Consider the following 22,021-nt stretch of genomic DNA (forward strand, 5'->3'; position numbering starts at 1 on the left):
GACAACAGACCAGCCTCTCTATTTTTAGTCAGCTAAATTTTTGATGGACCAAAGAGGAAGTAAAGGTTGTTTTTTCCTCTTTGCTCCATCCTTTCCTGATAAAAGACAAGTCATGTCAAAACCATAAATTATCCATATGAGTATAATGAATCATATAAGTACAGCGCTTCCTCTTTGACACGGAAAAAGGACAAGTGGACCGAGTTACCGCAACAAATCGAGGATATTAAAAAAAATTGGGGTTTGGGGAATACAAACTGTGTTAAAATAAATGATTGGCACAAACATAATATATTTATATACATATATATTTACTTTATATGTAGAATTACTGTTTAAATCCAGGATTTACATTTGTGAGTCGAAATGTTCAAAAAGTGTTTTTCCCCCATTAATTCCCGTCTATTTCACCATTTCATTAAACTTCAAAATATATATAAAATGTAAATAAGGACTTGAAAGAGAGCACATAGGCTAGGTTATATGTAGACATGATTTTTATTTAGGCGGACAGTCTCTGAAGAAAATACCATTCGTTACAGGGACATTTTTATTTTGAATCATAAAATCCTCATACAAAATAATTTTCATGTACAGTGGTTGTGTATATTTGGGAGAATAAAAAAAAATACATTGTGTGGAGATGATTTGCCGCATAGTCAAGTTCATTTCTTGGTTTGTTGTTTATTGTTGTTGTTTTTGTTGCTGTTCCTCAAATTGCAAATGATTGTTAACCTGATTTCTTCCTGTATAACATTACAATGGAACCCACCAAAAAGAGGTCAACTGCATTGCAAACATATTTGGTATATTAACCTCAGGAATAATTCAACTTATCCCACAGGAAGTTTTTTTTTTTTTTTTAACAAAGCCTGCATGCAAACCAGTGGCACAAAATAGAAATATATTATGTTTCTCCCCATAAAATGCATCTCCCCCACCTCACACTCTATAAGAACATTTGTATCCTGCACTAAGATTCATCGTGGAAATAATATCTAGTAATATATAAATCTGTCTGATGATGCATGGTGTTCATGCTATGTGAAATTGTCTTCTGTATGTGGTTCTCGTAGTGTTCCAGTGGGATCTTAACACCCACCACACGATCAGAACCGCGTTCCATTTATCATTAAGCATCTTTCCCTCTGAAACTGTTCATCACAATAACTGCTGCTCGCCGCCGTAATAAAATGTGTACATCAAGCGCGAAGGGCCAAAGTCTCGACAGTCCTCTAATCACGCAAACAACCTCGCTTAATCGAACCCGTCGAGGCACGTGGAGTACCGCTTCACGTTTGTAAACACCCCGGTACTTCCGGGTGGCAGAGAAATGATTGGTAACCACTGACATGACCTAACTGATTTCCTTTAAAAATTAGATATGAATCGAGCGCAATCTGTGGTTAAGGAGGATAAATCCAGTTGATGTCCTAAAGGTTGCTACAGAAGATAGCTAGTAGCAAATCCCGAACGGATTCTTAACTGGGAACGACCTCGATCATCAAGTTAGTGGAAGACATTTTCTTATAGAGACCCATAAAATGTTCTCTTACTTTGAGTCATTTGGCAAAACCTAATGGCTAGCCTGCTAGTCAGTTAAAATGTAAATCCAGCGTTCTGTCGCCCTTCCGATCCGTTAACCTCACAAAAGATCGTCTTTTCAATCCACACTACGCATATTCAAACCACACCGGTAGAAAGAAGGCTAAAGTTAGCATTGGAGCCATTTAGCCTGTTTTCACAATCACTCTTCCTTAGTCATGTTAACTTTGAGAACACGTGAGCTTTTGCCACCCGGTGGTACATGTTGACCTCATGGTGAAAAGGTTTATACTTGATGTGACATGCAAGGAATCGTACAAGCGTACAACGTTGGGTCATGCCGTTTTACTTCCAAGCTCTCAAACGTTTCGAGCGCCGTGCTCGGTATCTACATAGAAAAAGCCGTTCAGGTTTACCCGTGCTGGGTTTCCGCCTTAGTATCTCGGCCGTGGCATTCGCGTTCCTGCGCTGGAGGCCTGCGTGTCTTTACAAGACTACGCCCAGATGCCTAATCTAAAAGGCAACCCCCCCCTATGCCAGTGCAGATTCAGCTATCCCCGTAGTAATGCGGCCATTACTGGATTGCAGCTAAATTGAGAGTAAAATGTCCCTCTAGCGCTCAAGAAAAGATGTCCTCCTTGTCGGCTTCAGGCGAGGCGGGTCTGGAAATGTCAAAAAGACCTTGCGGGGAGCCTGTGATGGGCGTCCTGGCTTTCAGGAGCTGCAGAGCTTCGGCGAGCTGAGCCTCCAGGCCCGACATTCGTACGTTGAGGTTCTTCAGGTCGTCCTTGAGCTCCAGCTTGAGTTCTTGAAGCGAGGCTTGGAGGGTCTGCTCAGGGATGGGGTAGAAGGAACGTCTGGTTTCGGTCGGCTGCACGGGACTGCGGTCCTGCGGCGTCAGGCGGAAGTCGCTGACTTTGTCGAGGCGCAGGTCGCTTTTGGTGATGCCGCTGTCGCACGAGTCCGTCTTCTTTAGGGACAGCTGCGACTCGTGGCCCTTGGTCCGCTCCGGTAATGTCTCCATGGATTCGGATTTGGACACCGTTTTCCAGTTGTCCGGCTTCGCTATGGACTCCTTAAAGCGTCCCCAGCCTTTGATTTTGCCCGGCTCGGCGGCCCGACCGCCCACCAGGGAGACGGGAGGCGGCACCTGTAGCTTCACCTTGTCCGAAGGGCCGCAGCCGGGGGCCGCGTGCGACAACTCGTGCGCGGACGACGAAGGCGTCGCCGGGCTTTCTGTTACCGTCACAATGCTGGTAGTGGTGATGATGGCGGTCTTGGGGACGTCCACGTAGACCGGCCCCTTCTCGATGTCGTTGTCTTCGCTGGGCTTGTCCGTGACCGTGCGAGCCTCCCGCTGCTGCCGGAAGCGCTGGAAGAGTTTGCGCACCGGGTGGTCGGGCGGCAAGTTCAGCGGGGCCTCGTTTTTCCGCCTCTGCCGCTCCTCTTCTTCTCGTTTCACGTCGCTGATTTTTCGAAAGACCATCTAAAAAAGAATTTAGCCCGCTTTGATTTAGGGCTAATTGCAGCATCAGAGGCATCATATTAAAGTCTGCATTCATTTTGGCATCAGGTGTGATGTATAAAATATATTCAGGCTGCAACAATGGGGGAAATTACAATTAGTTTTGAGTTTTGCGGTCGATTCTCACGCTAATAAATAAAAGACTAGGCATGAGTCGATATTAGATTCCGACGATATGATAACCGTGATGGGTAGAGGGGCGCTCCAGAGACCCAACTATTTCTATCCAGGCTATTAAAAAGTCCCTTTTTCCACACTACCTCCCCTTTAAGACATAGAGAACCGCGTTTTCCTTGAGGTCATTTGGCACAAAATCAACGCGGGCAAAGTTCCAGCGTTTTGACAAAGCTGAAGGTTTCTGCGTGTGTGCCAACATGCCGAACATGAAGCCGAATGGGGCGAAAGCAGTGAACCGCAACCATTTTTCTTGTCAAGTCTCACTCGACCAACAAGCGTATCGGGGCTCAGGATGTCATCGGCGGCCAATACAACCTCGGTGAGCAGTTATTCAATCCACCTCTGGATTTCCCAGCACGGCGCAACAAAGCCCATAACCCCCCCCTGCCCCCTCCCGCTGTTGGCCAAGCGTTATTTCAGTGCCTCAGATGAGATTGCCTCTTCATAGGCCGGCAATTCAATCTCAGCCTCGCTCTCTCTTGGGCAGGGTGACCTTAATATGAATGAGGTAATGATTGGTCACAACTGTGCTTGTTCAATTCAGACTTGAAGGATGGGGAGGAGGCTTTAATATACGGAGGCAATTTACAGTCGCTGTCTGTCTGCACGCGGCGGAACTCGTTCGGTGTCGTGGACGGTGCGTGATCCCTCGGTTGGGTGCAGGAGGGTCATGTTTTTGTGCCAGCGGGGTAACGTCACTCACCCTCTTGCGCAGGTTGTAAGTGAGCAGCAGATTGCGGGAGAAGTGATTCGAGAAGGCCGTGTAGAATTCGAGCACTTTCTGCAGGGCGTCGCGCTTGATCACATGGAGGTCGCAGTACGTCAGAGCGCGCACGTTGGCGCAGGCTTGAGCCAGCGTCACCTCCTTCCAGAAGACGTCCCCGAAGACGTCCCCCTTGCCTGCGGGGCAAACGAAGAAAGGCGTTCAAGATGGATATTTTGTGTCTCCCTAGAGACACGCTTATGGGATTTTGTCTCCGGCTACGAGAGCCACCGTCTAATTGCTTCACAGCGCTCGTAGGATTATGCTCCTGGGCTTTCCTCTTATTTGCACTAGCGTTCTTTAAAGGAGTGTTTGGCTCTGTCTCGCCAATTCCAACACACGCCTGGATCATTTCCACTGTCGTGCTCTGCTTCGTCCTGTCTTGTCCTTTGCTTCCTGTACCCTGTCTCGTCCGATTTCCAATTCGTCACCTGACGTCCTCTCTAGGTTTTTTTTTAAACCTTTGTTTATCCAGATAAGGCAAATGGAGAACAGATTCCTCGATTCTGAACTGCTGTCTGTTCCCTCGTTCCTCACTAACCTAAACATTTACCGCTATTATTATATACGGTAGCTTTTGTTGTGCTCTTCTTGCCTCCGACTGCCGCCTCCTCAAAACTCATTCGGTCATACTGCATTTCCAATAAATATCCATGACAATACAAATTGCTTGCATTCCGCAACCAAACAAGAGGTCTCTTCTCCCCCACCATAAGGTTGGCAGGTTGGATCTGCTCGGCATCTTTTTTTTTCCCCCTACCCTAGGGATGAGATCTTGTCTGCATCCTTGCGGGGCTTCGTTATCTTCTCTTCTGTGTGCGTTCTGCAGCACCATTAGGCTAATGAGATTTTGATCCATGGGTGTAACTTGTTTATCGCTAGAGGCTGGGCCCGTGACTTTTTCAAGAAAGCTTATTGCGACGGGAAGACGTTTTGTACGGATCCGCCTAGCGTATCGGCTCAATCAATTATGTGGTGAAACAATTGATCGAGTTGTAAGCTGCGAACATATTACTGGGATTTAAAGGAGACGAGTTTTTTTTTTCTTGACGCAATTCAAAACTCTTATGTGGTTCGATTTGGACAGTTGGTGGCGATCCAAATAACACCTCCAGGATCGAGAACTAAAGAACAAAGTGTCTTCAAACTGCCAACAAACCATATGTGCTGAGTCTTCCTGACTAAAGTGCAAGTTTATGACTCAGAAAACAACAAGCTGCTGGCCTTTCAAAGTAGTCGGGAACATTTTTTAAAAAAGGTGCTGGTAGGGTAGAATAAGGAACCAAGTTCTGGAAATGCTACTAAAGGGCTTCTGCTGTTCTTGCGGTCTTGCAAATCATCGATTGAATCGCTTCGAGATAAACATTATTCGTCCCACGATGGGGACATTTGCGGTTTATCTGTTTTGACCTCCGGTTCTCTTAAAAGAGTCTGTGTTTTTTCCAAGGAGAATTTTCAATCTCCACTAATATGTCCAGTTGAAAAAGCCAAACTCACCCAGTATGGCCACGACCTCGTCATCCTGGATGACTTCCAATGACCCCGATACTACGAAGCAGAGGCTGTCCACACTCTCGCCCGCGTGGTAGATGAGGTCGCCGGGCGCGCAGTGAATGGTCTGGAATTCCATGGCCAGTGCCCGCAAACATCCATCGCTTGCCAGTCTGAAGGCCGGGTGCTCTTTGAACACCTTCCGGTTGAGATGGACGCAAATGTCTGCTCGCATGTCTTTTGGACAAATCTGCAGCACCTGAAAGGTAACAAAAAAAAAAAATCAACAGCTAGGCTACAATATCGATTTCTCAAAATGATATCATCCAATGTGTGACATTATCAAAACACACAAAAGCAGATTATCTCGCCGCCCGATAACAACAACAACACTAAATTGCTCGGCAGGGCTGTAAACACCTGCTGGTTGTATTATTCCAATGGGCGCTCTGCCTTTCAAACTAATCTCTTTGTAGATAAATGTCACAGATGGATTAGGCGCCATTTTGAGACATTAAACCATCCAATGTGCATATCTTAGACGGAAGACAGAAAGTCCAATATTTGAATGTTTGGGCTTAGCTCAACACGTTCATTGAGAGCCGCCGCCACGTACCTTTTCGGTGTCGATGCCCCGCGACATGGACCAGGTCGACGCAATGTAGTCCATAACCCGTTCACTCAGTCCTTTGGGCACTTGGTAGAGCTTGAGGAAGTCCCGCACACTGTTGAGCATCTCGTGGTAGCGGTTGGTGTTTGCGTACATTTGCTGGAAGATGGTGGTCACGTTACCGAAGATGGTAGCGTACAAGAGAGCTGTGGGAAAGTTGAAGAAAGTATTTTTTTCATTTTTAGGGAATCATAGATTTAACCTAACACGGGGGTTAAACATTTTACCGCTCACACGGCAATTAATTTTTTTTGCCTTCGGGTGAGTTGGTGAGAAACGAAATGGAGACGTATAGGGCAGCTGGGTTGTTGAAGCATCTCCAACAGCTGGCTGGCATCTTTTCATGCGTGTGTGCGGGGATCAAAGCGGCTGCTGTGTGGATACATGCGTGTGTGCGTGAAGGTCTAATTAGCCCTTCTCCGACGAGGGTCGGCGAGGAGGCACGCCAGACGCACATTTCAATTATCCTCTGATGCTGATGACAGTAACCTGTGTTGTGTTTGTTGGCGTTGGCGCCGCGCAATCAAAAGTGCGATCAACACAATATCGCTAATTAAAAAGTACTCCAAAACCCCCCCGAGGATGACCTTCCACGCTCATTCGTGTTATCCGACATCGCGTCTCCTACTTTGGAAAGACAAAGGGAAGCAAAAAGGAGTCTTGTATAACCCTCTCGCGGGGCAAAATGAATTGCTTTAAAGTTTCAAACTTTTCATCTGTTTGTATTTTTTATTTTACAAATTGTTCGGATGCAGCTGTTGTGAATTGTTTCTTGTGTTGGAACAGTGATGTGATTATTCGTTGGCTCTTTTATGGCTGCATCTCGCTGATTAGATTGTATCAATGAACAAAGATCTTCAGTCTGATTTCAAAGAAGGCGATAGAAATTGGAAAATATTTTTAATTTCGAAATGCTGAAATTAGGAGAATTTTGACTTTGTGCGATGCAAAACGGCAAATATATCACGAGCATCCAAACTTTATCGCGCCCCGATTTTAACCTGGCAAATCCAACTAGGTCATAAGCCAAGCGCCTTTTCTACTTGCTGCCGTGGTTGAAGATGGAGCAGGTCACATAAACCCACCGGCATACCGACGAAACAAAGATAACGAGATGTTTACAAGGTTAGAAGATGCAAACAATGCGGATCTATGAAGTCATTTGAAGACAGTTAGTTGTCAGCCCCAAGCCAAGAGTTGCCATGGCAACAAGACATATACATAGCACTCCACTTCTACCTCGCTTCCTCGTCTTCCCCCCCCCCCGATCTCCTCTTTGCGCTGTGATCTTCTGCTGGCAGCACCGGTATCCAGCGTAGATGTTAAAAATAGAACAGTATCAGGCCATCCATATTTTATAGCCAAGCACAAACGGACGACAAGTCTAATTGCAACTACATGCACATACTCACGGGGCTGGGGGCCCAATGATGCTTTAATAGCATGATTTCTGTTGGGGGGGGGGGGGATAATCGGGCTCTTGTCAGCAGAGGTGTGATGGCTAGATGGGCTAACGCAGTCACGCGTAAATGGCATCACGACACCATGCGGCATGCTGGGAAAGAAAATTCGACACACTCCTGGCAGTTAAGACCTTTAACGTAAGCCATGGTTTCAAGGAAAGCGGCAAGATGTTGGAGGTCTTAAATAGAGGTGGAAAAGTTTCCAATATGAATGCAAAGCACTGAACCAAACTTTTGATACCGTTTACCACCTCATGAAAATTCTAAAAGTAGATCGTAGGCCTAAGTGTTCATTGAAAATGTAACAAACTACATTTTAAGTAACATTAGGCCCAATTAACACTGAGGAAAATTAAAAACGTAGCTTAATGACGAGTCAATGAAAATGTATTGTGCATAAATGGTAAAGAAAATTTGTAAGAATGTAAAAGATGAAAACCAAAGCATTGGTTTTTTTTTAGCTTAAATGCAAATGTTTTGAACCTAAAAGTTAAATACAATTGAACTGTTGACAGGCAGTGCTTCATTCGCATACCACTAGAGGGAGCGCTCATACTAAATACTATTTCACACTTTTTTTTTTCATTAAAATGTTTCCTATTTTCCCTCAAATTCTCTGCATAATGAATTTCATGAATTTATCGATCATTTTGACCTAAAAAAACAATATGGTAGAAATCTGCCTGATTTGTTCAACTGTGTCCAAGATTTGAAATATTTCTAAAAGACAAACTTATTTCATATTTACTTTAATGGCCACATCCTTTCGGACAATTTTGTTTTTCCTCAGCTGACCATAAAATTGGCATGATATTAACTTTTCAACAATTTTGTCATGAAGCCTCAACTAAAGAATCTTGCTCCGTCCATTTTTCTTTGGATTCCAGACATTTCAGCACATGAATCATCTTAATGACAACTTTCAGGCATACGAGGAAGGTGTTCCATCTAAATTAAGATTGTTCGTCCTTGGTGGATGTATGCACTCTACCGAGAGCCGTAATCATTTTAGTATTTCTTCGCATCCCATCAAAAGCATTTGTCTGGATTTATCCCCCTTCAGTGCTCAGCATAAAAGCGTCCATATTATCTCAAAACGCCTCTCTCCAGCCTGCGCTCTGCCTTCTTGCTGGTATTATTTTTTACGAGACGTTTTTACGAGAGGCGAGCAATGCATCACGATCGGCACATCTTAATAATTCAGGAGCGGGGCCGACTGGAGCTAATGAGCCCGATGAAGGCAAGAATAACACAGACGCTAAAGGCCAACTGTCACATGTCGACAGATACCAGGCCGTATTCAAAGTATCGCTGCTTGTTTGCATTTGAAGGAAGACACCAAGTGCAAATACCGTATTACAGTACTTAAGTACAATTTTCAGGCTCGACACACTCATTTGTCTTCAAACCCAAAACCTGGCTGGAACAAATCTCCGAATTCCTAAATAGGAGCGACATCGAACGGCCAAGCAAAACGTTAGACTCACATCCGATCATCATCATGGCCACGGCGAAGAGCTTCTCTCCGTCCGTGGTGGGCGCAATGTTGCCAAAGCCGATGCTGGTCAGGCTGGTCATGGTGAAGTAGAGCGAGGTGATGTAGACCGAGTCCTTGTTGGGGCCGCCCTCCCACTTGCCCGAACCGCTGGCGTTGAAGCGGTAAGGCCTGCCCACCGCCTCGGCCAGAATGTACAACCAGCTGTCCATGCGGGCGATGTTGGTCTCCTCGTCGATCACTTCGTAGTCGCCGATGCTGTACCTGCCATCGGTTGCAAAAGTTGAGTTAATGAATTGACCACTTTTAATTCTCGTTTAATTGACTAACAAGTTTAGCCCGGGTGTTAGTGGAAATGAAGTCTTACAGGCCATGTTTTGGAAGTTAAATCATCTGTAAATTGAGAAAGCTAGATGGCTAGAAAGTGATGATGCGGCACTTCTATCAAGTCTTATTTCATTTTTAGTTTCACACGCTGACAAACCCCGAGGATGCGCCATAAAAGAAAACGGGCGAAACTAAAGAGAGATTTCAAGTGACAACGTCACTCTCATCCAAGGTAAAGGCAGTTAACCTTTTTTTTTTTTTTTCTTCTCTCCATGAGCTTGCGGTGCGACCATAGCAACCACCTCTGTGGGAATCCGCACAGCAGCTATTTTTACCGGGGCTGGGATTCATGCGTTGTGACATTTTATTAGGTACACTCGGCCCAAAGGAATTATTGCATGTCAACTAAAGAGCATTGCCAACTTCTTTAATCCGGCCCACTGAGCATTAAAATGATCAAACGTCCTTTTTTATTTTTGCAATTTAATTTCTCTTAAAAGAGATTTATTTAATAGTTGACTGATGAAATTGCGGCAAAAAAATAGAATAAAAAATAAAATAAAGCAAGCCATGCTCAGTGCATTAATTTGGAGAGAAAATATATACCTATAAAGAGAATGTTGCAATTTAATTTCTCTTATAATTGATCAATTTAATAGTTGACTGATGAAATTGAGTCAAAAAAAATATATATACATTGTCAAAATAAAGCAAGTTCAGTGCATTTTATCAGTCATTCATTTGGAGAGGAAAAATATATACCTCTATAGAGACTGGTCAATATTAATTTCTGAAAATAAATGTGAAAAACTGAAATTAATCAAATTGGAAACTACGTAGGGGAGATCACAGCCTCTGATTAGTACATAATTAGCCGATTGGGTGGTCTTGTTGTGACAATTGGCTGAGGGGACGATTAAACGTACCGGATGTACATACGTACCAAATGCAGGCCAACCAGTGAGCGGCCAGACCAAACACGCACACCAGCAGAACCAGCACGGCGGCGCCGTACTCGATGTAGTGGTCCAGTTTGCGGGCCACTCGGCCCAGACGCAAGAGCCGCACCACCTTCAGGGAGCTGAACAAGCTGCTAATACCCTGCGGCGGCCGGAGACAAATGGAAAGGAAAACATTTGTTAATCTTGAAAAGTTGTACCCTCAACACACAAATGTGTTTAGACTAGAGAATCATGTTAAGCTAAGTTAACCATCTACAGCGGTCAAATCGTTGTTCCCTATTTAAATGAGTGGGAATGCTATTAATCTGTTCCAGCCCGCTCCCCCAAATGTGTGTAATGTTTCTATAAGGAAAATAGCACTTTATAAATATAAAAGAAATAAAACTAAATCAATACTTGTTTCGATTAATGTCAATCTAACTTTTATTATAGGCAAGGAGAAAAAACACACAAAAATTCTATGTAATATAGATATCACCAAGCCCTAGTAGGATATTAAAGTGGGTTTTATTTTCCCTTGGAGGTTCCACATTGTATTCCAAGCCTCTTCATCCTGCCACATAAATTACTAGATCACATTCCTTTCAAACGACAGGCTCTGACACTTACAGCGTAATAGACGTCACATTGCGTTAATAGATAACTGCAGACATGAATGGGTATGCAAATGCTGAGATAGCCACACACACACACACACACTGTCTATGTCTATTATGAAAGTGATTCAATTAAAAAAACCATGCGGAAAATGTCCAGCTTGGACCGCAATGTCGACTCAGCGATTTGTCCAAACACCCACCACCAGTGATTCAAACGGACACGCACAATCCCCGCACAGCGTCAGAGACTCATTGCCCACACTTGACTATCCGAGCGTGTGTCTGTATGAGAGAGAGAGGCGTATCGATTGGGCTAATGCTTGGCGGTGCGGTGCGACTGCTGCGCTGGCCGTTACCTGATCCGATCTATTTGGCTTCTGACGGACACATCGCCCTCTCAAAAAGAAAATCACTCAGAGGAGCAAAAATTCAATTATACCAGATGACAGAACTGATTTGGAAAACATTTCCCTCCCAAAGGAAATAATAAAAAATAATCGGATTTGATGAAATAGTGGCTCGCACGTCTGGCTGGGTTTGAATCTGTCTAGAATTTGCATTTCTCACTCATCTGGTTACCTCTAAAAAGGTACGTTGGCTTCATGGAAGACTTCAAATTGTCCTTGGGTGTGAACGTGAGCGCAAATGCTTGTCTACGTTCTCCTCTTGCAAGCACGATGAGTCCTGTCAATTGCACCATGTGATTCGTGATCATACTTAGCGTAATGCTACTTGCTAATAAAAGAGAAAGTGGCTTTGATAGCAAGTAGACGTATTCCCAAATGATTGTTCGAATATTTGCTTCAATGCTGTGTTGGTCGTCGCAGCGTGAAGCTGATGCAATGTTTGCTTTAAAGTTTCAGTGTCCTGCTGCTGTGGGACACCACGCAGCTATTTGAGAATGGAAAAAAGGTCTTATTTGTTTTGGCGCATCAACGTCGTCAGCAGGGACCCTTTGCGAGCTCTGGGCTGCCAGATCAGACATCTGTTTACTCCTTCACGCATTTTTTATTTTGTCCTTGGAGCAATGAACTCTCTTCAGGTGTAGCATAGATTTTTTTTTTAACCATTTTCACATCAAATCCAACGCAAGTATGAAGTATTACCGTAATTTTCAGACTATAAGTCGCGTTATTTTTTTCATAGTTTGGGTGGGGGGGCAACTTATACTCAGGAGCGACTTATATACATATATATGGTTTTTTTTTTCACTTTTTTGGGGATTTTATGGCTGGTGCGACTTATAGTCCGAAAATTACGGTATGTATATTGGAGCTTCCTGTCTTTTTAAGTTTTCACATGAAAATGAAGCAGTGCAGTCCAGTCATTGGAATTCAGAACTGTTGCACAATCTGACAAGTGACATTGTGTGCGTGTGTAAAACAAGTAAAACTTGTTCATTATCATATTCTCATCAAAGAGAAGCCTACTTGAGTGACAGCTCGCCGGTTCCAATTCTTCCCACGTCACGTCCCGTGCATGCAAACAGGCCAAGAGCAAAGTGGGGGTGAGGGGAGGGGGGGCATGCAAATAACAAAAAAGGGGAAGTGAAAAAGAAGACAAAAGAAAAATGAATACACAACAAGTGATGAATAAAAACATGACAGAAAAAAAAAAAAAGCAACACAATGACAAGGCCAAGAATAACCAAATTGCCTGTTTGGAGGCCATCACAGTTATTCATGCGGCTCATTAAGGCTGACGACTGGACGGCGGATCACCGTCCAACTCAGGAGCAATTTAGGAGGAAATTGGCAGCGTGGCGCAGAATGGCCCCTCAGAGATTGTGGAGAAGAAGCTGACCTCGGAAACAGCATGTTCATCAATGTAATATTTCTGAAGTTGCAATTGGGACTGAGCGGTCAGGGTGTTCAACAACATTTGGCACGTCACCAAAGATTGTTGTGACCATTAAAATGGATGGGTCACTTTATCCCTGTTGAATTATTACACTGTATGTTAGAGTAGCTTCATGAAAATAGATTTTGAATTTGTGATTTCTGTATGGTTTGTTGCAATTTTAAGACAATTTTTATTTGGAATGATTGACTCTACAGTTCTCATTTGATTTACCTGTATGTCCGGTCTTTATTAATATTTGTGTCTCATCAATAAAATTGAGTTGAATTTGGTTCTTCATGTAATATGTTTGTCATTTCTGTTTGCTGTAATATTTATTAGTTTTGAATCAAAATCTTCATTTCTATTCTAATATTTCGTTGTTGTTTTTTTAGTTTGCCAGGTTTATTTTGACATTTTTCTACCTTTAAAAAGAAAGTACTTTTATTCTTATTTTTATTATTGATGTTATATGTGTAAATAATTTTTCCTTTATTTCCAATAATATTAAAATATTTTGTACTTTTTATCTAGGGCCCACATGCGAAATCACTATAATTATAAGAAATTATTATATGAGTGGATTTCATAATAGTTCAGCTGTTTTGCTTCCCATTTGATCCTGCATAGCAACTGCATCGTGTCCAGTTACGTGTCGACGACCCCCAAGTGACCGCTCATGTTCTCCTGATGCTTAAACACGTCAGCATCCGTGATGCTGAAGTTCGGAAACATGAGACCGACGACTCAAAATGCCGCACATGCATTCACACACACACAGGCATGGAGCTCCCTTTAGGGTGTCTGATAACACCCCTGAGGGCCGGCGCACATACGTCTAGCAATGCTAAATGCCTCGCACTGCATTTTACAACACACACACACGCTATCACAGGCAGAAAACACACAAGCACACACAACATGGAAACACACAGTTGATGCATTGGTATAATGAAAAGTTCAGAACCCTATAGCGCTATTCAGTGTGTGTGTGTGTACTGCATACGTGTGATGTGTCAACTGGAAAAATGACATACAAAAGCTGTATGAACAATTCTGCCGCCATTACAAAGAATCACCACTAATGTGGACGACCCCTTTCTGCTCCAACAGGCAGCGTCCAATTGGGTACAATTCTGTCGCTTTGACTGAATAATTTATTTTCTTCTACGACCCAGCTCGGAATAATCCGAAATCACGGTATAACTTTGTTTATGTCGCATTCAGGTTGTAGGGGAAAACCAATTGCAGACAAAAGAGCTGAAGTTAGCAGTTGCCATTCCCCACAATGCATTGCTTCCGTCAGCCGCCTTGAGCTTTTAATGGTTGGAGGCCACGGATGACACAGCACTGTGTGTGTGTGTGTCTGTTGAATAATGGAAAAGCTTCTTCTCCCCAATTATAATGTGCCAATTATCTGAAAAGCTCCAGAAAAAAAAAAAGCAAAGGGGACATTCACAAACCAACAAAACAAAGAGAAGAGAAAGTGAAGAAATAATATGATGACTGCTTATTAAATGCATTCAATGTGATTGAGCAACTGTATTGATGCTGAATGAATGTGCCGCTAAAAAAAGTTTGGATCAATGAACCAAACATAAAGCTAAATTAGCACACGCTCACCTCGTCGACGTTCTCAAAGGCGTTGATGACGTCGTAGGGCAGACAGGAGAGCAGGTCTATCACGAACCAGGTCTTCAGGTAGTTCATGCGAATGAGTTTGGGATCCGAGATGACCTCGCCGGCCGGCCCCACGAAGGTGGTGTGGAAGTTGAGCACGATATCCACCAGGAAGATAACGTCCACGATGCTGTCCACCACCAGCCACGTCACGTTGTTCTGCTTGGTCTTGAAGGACACATTGTAGGGCACCATAATGGCCGTGTAGAAAGTGAGGATGAGGATGACCCAGTCCCAAGTGGTCTTAAAGAGGCAGTAGTGTAGGATGATGTGCGGGGGCGTCTTGGGGGTCTCCTGCTTGTACTGGGGCAGGATGTCGGAGCCCAGCTGGAGCACCTGTCCGAAAATGCAAGTGTGGTACTGTCCGGGACATTTACAAAAAAACAAATGGACAAATCCGACTCCTATAGACAGATGGATGAATAGGTACCTCAGCCAGGCGCGAGTGCTTATGTACATTCTCTCCTTTGTGGACGGTGGGCTGGAGTTGCTGCAGGACGCCTCGGCTGCTGGTCAGAGCTCGAGTCAGTCGCGCAAACTTCCCCCAGCCTGCAGCACACCAAAACGAACGCCTGAAGTCCTATTGCATTCTATTCGCATCGACTGGCTTTTCTCATCCCCCTGCAGGATTCATCTTTTTACACTTTATTTCATCACTTGAAAGTGCGGCAGTATCTCCCGTACACTGGTAAACACAATTTGATGCAAAAAATAGAAGTCTGCCCGTATGATCTCGTTCGGTAGCTGGTAGCTGCAATAAAAACACCGTAATGGTATTTTTTGTGTTTTTCTCAAAGGGGAGATACGATCATCTCCATTTCAGATTTTCACCTATTGCAGTCGTCAAATAAAAAGTGCTATAGTATTGTAGTGATGACATGAAAAGATTAAGGGAATTGATCCGTTTTTGTCATAATGTTTTGCTTTGGGCCTTGGCCACATGGGGGCAGTATAATACACACATGTATGTCTGATCCGGCTCCTCTGTAAGCCATAATAGTGTTAGTCATTCGTCGCAGAGGATAAAGAAGATATGACTGTGAATGTCGTCTACATATGACTGCACAGTTTGTGTTTCAATTTGTGATCGTTATGACCCGTGTTAGCATGAAGCTAATCGGATTTGTTTAAGTTATGTGGTTGTTTCAAGTGCGATATGTAATTCTCTTTTTCTGATTTGCGTGACAGAACGTTCAGGCATGAGCGGCAATTAACAGCTTGAAGCCTCTTCTTTGAGAAAAACATCACCATCATCCCAAAGCGTTGCTTGTTGTGAAGTAAGTTGAGAGGACTTCACTCCCATCGTACGGCGCTGAAGTCATCGCGAAATATCGGCCACCTCGTATGCTTTGAAATGTAACGTTTAATCCGACTTCTCAGGTGGCCTCCACGCTACCTTTGGTCGAGTCATCCTCGATGGGTTGCTTAAAGGCGGTGATGTCACTGAAGGTGCACAGGAACAGGACCACCTTCTCCTGCTCATTTCGAATGGGCGCGATCTTCACAAAGAACCATACGGGCGTCCCTAGAAGCACAAGAATCATCTTACAAGGTAAGTGACGACACAGGTGGAAACAATGTCTGTCCACTATCGACTAGTGAGGAAAGTGAACATTCCGGAATACATTTGCATGATGAGGGGAACGCCGTGTACTTACTGTTCTTCTTGTACATGAGGATTTCAAATGAGTTCATCTCGTAGTTCTCAAAAGTCAGACGCACTTTTTCCGTCGTGTCTTTGTCGGTGAGCTCGCCGTACATGAAGCTACAAAAAAAATAAGAATATTATATTTCGTAGGGAAATAGTGAATGAGTAAATATTTTAATATGTTACTTTTGTTCTGAATATTCCCTTGTTGAATATTTTATGTGCTTTTAATATTAAGGCAGTCTAAAAAATGAGATGTATTATCACTTATTTGCAATTTCTTTTCTTCATTTTTTGGTTGCTAATTGTTATTTTATGATGTAAAAAAATACCAAATTAAAAAAAGAATATTTGGCTGTCTCAAAATAGCAAAACAAATTAAATCTTAGCATAACCCCACAAAAAATACCATTCTTTGTATTTCAGATTATGAGACAAATAAAATGTTAAGCTTATTTTAGACCTAAAAATCTCAAATGGCCAATTTTTGGTTTTCCGATACAAAAGGGACATACTAACAAAATGAGCTGTTTTCCCTTTTCTGCAAACCATTCTTTCTTCATCAAATGATGGATAAACAATCACAATTTTTTTTCCCGAAACAAAAACAAACCATCCATCTTGGATGCAATGCTTTTTGTAGAACTTTGTTTTTCCTCCTTAAATTGCTCCCCCAAAAAGCCTAAAATGACAAGCCATTCATCAACGTATACCCGCAGGTACCAAGCCTGATTGCTGCATGAAAAATTGAGCAGGAGCAGATGAGCATTTATGCTCTTCATCGGAGTAAAAAAAGCAAAGATTATTGCCTGTTGTAATGAATACATTAACTGGAGGACGGGTCACCATGCATGCGCTTTTGCGCCGTCAGCCCTGATCTAAATATACCACGCGGCGGATTTGTTATGAAATGAAAACTAAAGCTAATTTTAATTAATGAGGCTACGTTTAGACGCCGCGGGCCGACTTCTCAGACAAGCGCCAGATGTTTTTTTTGAAATGTCCTCTCTCTTTCTGAAACCGCTTTCTTCAAAAAAAAAGTCAATTACCGTTTTTTTCCATGTATAGTGCGCCCCCATGTATAGTACGCACCCCTAACAATGGCATGCTGATGCTGGAAAAAAGCTTGTACCCATGTATAATACGCACCCAATTTTTATGAATTTTTTTTAATTTTTTTTTAATTTTTTTTTTTTTTTTTTTTTTTTTAAGTCCCAAAGATCGTCACACACGCAGGGAGGCAATGGGTCCCATTTTTAAAGTCTTTGGTATGGTCTTAACTAGGCTGGATGTCATTTTTTTTGTTGGCGTTGATTTCTCCGACTGCCCCTAAACGCACCACCGCGCTCCGTGCGCGCACGGCGGCTCTGTATGGGAGAGACGTTGAAGAGGAATAAAAACACCCTTGGAAACCAAAACTTGCCCCTCGTCGTGACTCGGAGCCGCAACAAATGTTTCGGATTTGTGTAGGGTACATTGTGGCAGACGGCAAACTAGCAGGTGATCGAGCGAGCGTCTGATACAAGAGCATTGCGGTCGTATGGAGCGTGTTTGAAATGAACAGCAGAGACGAAAGGAACAAGGCAAAGTGTTGTGAAATAAAATATTACCTGTAATACGCATTTTGTTATTTGCTGATTGAAACTGCTAATTAAACTGTGAATTGAAACTAATAGGTGGAGAACTGAACTCTCGCTCTTTATATAGCTGACGTGTCTTGCGCAACAGTTCTGCGCATCTGTAATGGCGGCCTCCGTATGACGTCCGGTCCGCGATGGAGATTAAAAAACAAACAATATTTGACAATAACACACCATCGAGGATTGCACCATCGCATCAAACGATGTGTCGTCAATTATGAATTTTACTAAGTGTGTTGGGCAGGATGGCTGAATGCGATGCGCGATTGACAACAAACAAGAAGAAAGGTGAGTTTTATTTCGGGGGAGATTTGTCATGTCTCGTCCCCAGTTTTGCTATGTGTCTAGGTTGCCATAGTTTCTGTTCGTGTCACCCCGCTCTTCCTGTGTCACCTCAATCGATGTAACGTGTTTTGTATTTAAGTCCTGTCTGCCCCTCGCTCACCGTTGGATCATTGCATGTGTTACTGTCATTCTGTTCCTGTCTTTGGTAATGTCACCCTGTCTTTTTGTTCCACGACTTTGTCGGTCAGTCCTGTTGTTGGTTTTGTTGTACCATGACTTTCTTTAAAAAAAAAAAAAAAAATTAAAAAAAAAAATTTTTTTTTTTTTTTCTTTGTACCCATGTATAATACGCACCCCAGATTTTAGGACAATAAATTAGTAAAATATTGCGCACTATACACGGAAAAAAACGGTAAAAATTCCACAAGCCACTGACTTGTCGCGTGTCGGGAATTCCCGCCGGGTTTGTCCTGAAAGACTCCGGACACAAATCTTTGATCCACAGCAAAGCAGGCTCAGATGTTGGAAATGAGTATGCATTTCATGTCATCTTGTCAAAACATCAAAAAGTAGCTGCACACACTGTGAATGTTTTATACTGTAGCTTCATCGTCAAAGTGGTGGGGCTAGAATTCTTTTTGCTTGAGGGGGGCGCAAAGATATCTTAGGGGATCCATTTAAAAACAAACTTACAAACTCCAAATATTCTTCAAAAATGCTGAATAAAATTTTCAGAAGAAATTCCAAAAATACCCAAAAGTCAATTATCTGGCCAAGCATATTTTAGCGGGGAGGTCATTGCCCCCCGTGGGCCCCCTCTTGCTCCGCCATTGATCCGGCATCAAAAGCTTTGAACGTGTTGAAAAGTGGAAGACAGCTAAATCACACAGTCCCCTCCAAAAGTATTGGAATGGCAAAACTTTGTTTTTGTTCTAGGTATACGGTCGACATTTGAATTTCAGCTCAAATTTTGAACCCAAGATTGTTTATTTTTAACCTAGCATTTTTAGAACGGCAGCGTTTTTATAGCGTATAACAGTGACTTTAAAAATCCACCCACTGATTGTGTAACTGTGTTAAAAAAGCTGTGAAATACAGTCAGATGATTTTAGGTCTGGTTCCTCCTAACAAAAAAAAGAACTAAAAATAACCCTAAAACGAATCTGAGCACACACACACTATTGTGTTCAGTGTTGGTCCTGGCAAGTGTTCTGAAGCTTATGCCGGAGCCCCCGAGGGTCCAAATCAGCAATGCTGGCAGTGACAAAACACAAGAAATCTCACACCATTTGCAAATCTGGCAGCGGAAAGCCATGGTGATGTGATCCTATTAATTTACCGCTTACTGGCACACTCGTTAAACGCTACAGTCAACACGCGGCGCGTCTACGCCAAGGCTGTTGTCATTTACAATATTTCCATCGGATCACTCGAAGGACGTACCCCCGTCCCGCCCCCCAAAAAGGAGACGTAAATCGATCCTCAATGTTGTCAGAACCTCGTGGGAAGGAGGCGGGGTTCTCTCGCCCCAACGCATTTTTCATCGGCACGCTCCGCCTCATTGCCCCACTGATTTTTTCCAAATGACAATCTTTAAATTGTTTCCTTTCTTCAGCTGCACGTACGAAAAGCCGCTTATTGGATATCCTTGATATCCATCTTAAGGTTCGCTCTTTGTCTTCACGAGTAAGACAATCGCCGCTCGATTTTTCCACCGTGCTGCAAACCAGCAGGATAACTTGGGCGAGCGAGAAACCAAACTGTGCAGCAGTTGACAATTTGGTGCTAACATTATTATTAATGAACCAATGTTATCTAGCCAACATAACGAGTAAGTCACGGATGTTCAATTTGTATAATGAACTGTCTGACGAGTGAGAACAAATTGTCCACAAGTACACGTATGCATGTCGGGGAAAAAAAAACTCTTCTCATTTGGAATCATTTAATTGAGGGAGAGCAGAAATGATGACGTACGGCCTCCATTTTGTCGATCAACAACGGAAAACCGCTGTCTAATTGGAGCCGCGGTTACATCATGCTCGGGTAAAACGAGCACCACCACGGCAAAAGAGCAAGTGACTGCGGCTGAGCAACGCTGCGCTGCGGCCTACCTGCAGGTGCTGCTCTTCTGCATGACCTCCGCCCTGTGGTAGCCCGACAGTTTGCAGAATCCGTCGTTGCTGTAGACGATGGGCCAGTCCACAATTTGCGCGTTGCCCAGTACAAAGTTGGTGTCTGGTGGCCCAGAGGGACAAAAAGCACAAAAAGCACAAGGAGGCTTGACGCCAGTATCTACTCAATACGGAGAGGCATTTCGGGGAGGTTGGAAATAGTTGCCTTTGAACAGAATCAAAAGCAAATATTGGGGGGAACGATTTCGGAAAGTCATTCATTCATCTTCCTAATTGCTAATCCTGGCTGTGTTTTTTTTTTTTTTTTTTTTGCGCAGTGTTCTAGAGCTCGTCTGTAGTTATCAATATTACCAAGCCTTTGCTTTAAGAGTTCCCAACGCACTTGATCAATGTTCATTAGCGTCCGTGACGCTTCATTAGACGCGAGGAGATGAGACCGACAAATTAGACTACACACAAATACCTCAGCTGAGTTCACAAAGGTTTGCCTGTGATTTTTTTTCAAGGCTAAATGGAGAAGAATCACCGAGGATAATTGTCATTTGTCAGCAAATATCGATAATTGCCGTCATTAGTTTTTAAAGGTCATAAAAAAGGGCTATGGCTTTAAATGGCGTCCTATTTTGCATATTAAAAAGGTGAGCTGCGCCTCGGAGCTACACTTACTCATAGTCGATATGCTAATAGCCTGAGACGATCAGTGCCGCTCTGCCACGTCGGTTTCCCGGCATTGTGTGATCTTCGAATATTAACTAAAACATTTTTGGGGAATCTTGTAAAATATCTTGTGTTGCTTCTGGCTCTAAAAGCTTGTTTATTGATAATTCTTGTTTATTGAAAGGAGCTGAGAAAAAAAAAGCTGAAAAGCATATATGTGCCAGTTTCCTCTTTTTTTGAAATGATGTTGATTTTTTTGTTTTGTTAATTTACCAACCAGTTCACTTGACATGATAAGCACATTAAGAACTAAACTTGCAGGGCAATTATTCTTTATTAAATTGTACTAATTATGATTGTGCTCATAACGTGTAAAAATAATAGACAAGTGATGCACCAAAAAAGAAAAAAAAAATCTTTGTATGCACACAAATTACACGTGGACAAGGGAAGGAAATTTTCAATTTCATACCACATACTGTATACATATAAAGCAATAAATCCACTCACACACACCAAAGCACACGTTTCTTTGATCACGTCCAACGGAATACATGACAACACAATAAAATGCACAAGATGTTCCATGCCAATGTGTTATTTTACAATGATCAGATGGATGTTACTCTTGGGAAATCCAAATCTCTTACTCTTGTCTTAAAACGTATATATTTGGAATTATGATCTCAATAGTTTGTGAGTGCTTGTAAATTAACAACATTTGGTATAGAACATTTAAATGATACACTGGGATGAGAAGGGGGATAAGGTAGATAGTGTCAAGAAAACAAGAAGAAGCTAGTTTAGATAAGAGTACCTGTCTGTCTATGTGACAGTGTCCAAACTGAAATTTGTGAAAAGAAAAACAAGAGTTAACAGATTCATATGACAAACATCTGGTTGAATGTGTGACCAATAACAAAAAGAAAAAGGATGTGATGAGACAACAAACAACTAAAAACTCAAAATGGTGCTCAAATTCTGATCAATACTTTTTTTTTTACGAAGCAACAACTTATGCACAAACTAAATTCAACCCAAAACAAGGTTTATATGCAGCGGCTAATGCCTTAGCATAACATCCAGCGGATGCTAACAAATGTGAGTGCCCGTAAATAAT

At 42.8% G+C, this 22,021-nt stretch overlaps 3 protein-coding genes across 4 annotated transcripts in view; 1 reads left to right on the plus strand and 2 right to left on the minus strand.

Moving 5' to 3' along the window:
* hhat (hedgehog acyltransferase) overlaps positions 1-16,426 on the plus strand; it is a 29,908-nt gene extending 13,482 nt beyond the window's left edge. Inside the window, exons 13-14 of one of the 2 annotated variants that reach the window (XR_009715209.1) lie at positions 15,725-15,813; positions 15,917-16,426. The gene's annotated coding sequence lies outside the window, so the exon portion shown is untranslated. Of the gene's footprint in view, positions 1-9,595; positions 9,726-15,724; positions 15,814-15,916 lie in introns of those variants that run through there. The other variant, XR_009715210.1, reaches the window with a different exon arrangement.
* Positions 511-4,467, minus strand: LOC133158395 (potassium voltage-gated channel subfamily H member 1-like). The gene is made up of 2 exons (XM_061285617.1): positions 3,951-4,467; positions 511-3,031 (listed from the first exon to the last, which is right to left on the minus strand). The coding sequence occupies exon 2, from the start codon at positions 3,029-3,031 to the stop codon at positions 2,165-2,167; it is 867 nt and encodes a 288-aa protein (XP_061141601.1). The 5' UTR covers positions 3,951-4,467; the 3' UTR covers positions 511-2,164.
* LOC133158404 (potassium voltage-gated channel subfamily H member 1) lies at positions 3,711-20,914 on the minus strand. Its single transcript, XM_061285628.1, has 12 exons — positions 20,911-20,914; positions 20,224-20,347; positions 16,195-16,301; positions 15,933-16,061; positions 14,967-15,085; positions 14,480-14,872; positions 10,400-10,557; positions 9,122-9,393; positions 6,118-6,317; positions 5,508-5,760; positions 3,951-4,147; positions 3,711-3,740 (listed from the first exon to the last, which is right to left on the minus strand). The coding sequence occupies exons 1-12, from the start codon at positions 20,912-20,914 to the stop codon at positions 3,711-3,713; spliced, it is 1,986 nt and encodes a 661-aa protein (XP_061141612.1).
* Between the last annotated feature and the right edge of the window lie 1,107 nt (positions 20,915-22,021).

This window comes from Syngnathus typhle, linkage group LG8 (genome assembly GCF_033458585.1).
Source record: "Syngnathus typhle isolate RoL2023-S1 ecotype Sweden linkage group LG8, RoL_Styp_1.0, whole genome shotgun sequence".
NCBI classification, from domain to species: domain Eukaryota; kingdom Metazoa; phylum Chordata; class Actinopteri; order Syngnathiformes; family Syngnathidae; genus Syngnathus; species Syngnathus typhle.

Bases quoted from the DNA above. Each gene is read 5' to 3' on its own strand.
- LOC133158395 (XM_061285617.1), bottom strand. From the start codon at position 3,031: ATGGTCTTTCGAAAAATCAGCGACGTGAAACGAGAAGAAGAGGAGCGG.
- LOC133158404 (XM_061285628.1), bottom strand. The intron at 15,086-15,932 runs GTAGCGTGGAGG...GGTGTGCTGCAG, and splicing joins CGAGGATGACTCGACCAAAG to GCTGGGGGAAGTTTGCGCGA. The intron at 4,148-5,507 runs GTGAGTTTGGCT...TTTGCCCCGCAG, and splicing joins CGAGGTCGTGGCCATACTGG to GCAAGGGGGACGTCTTCGGG.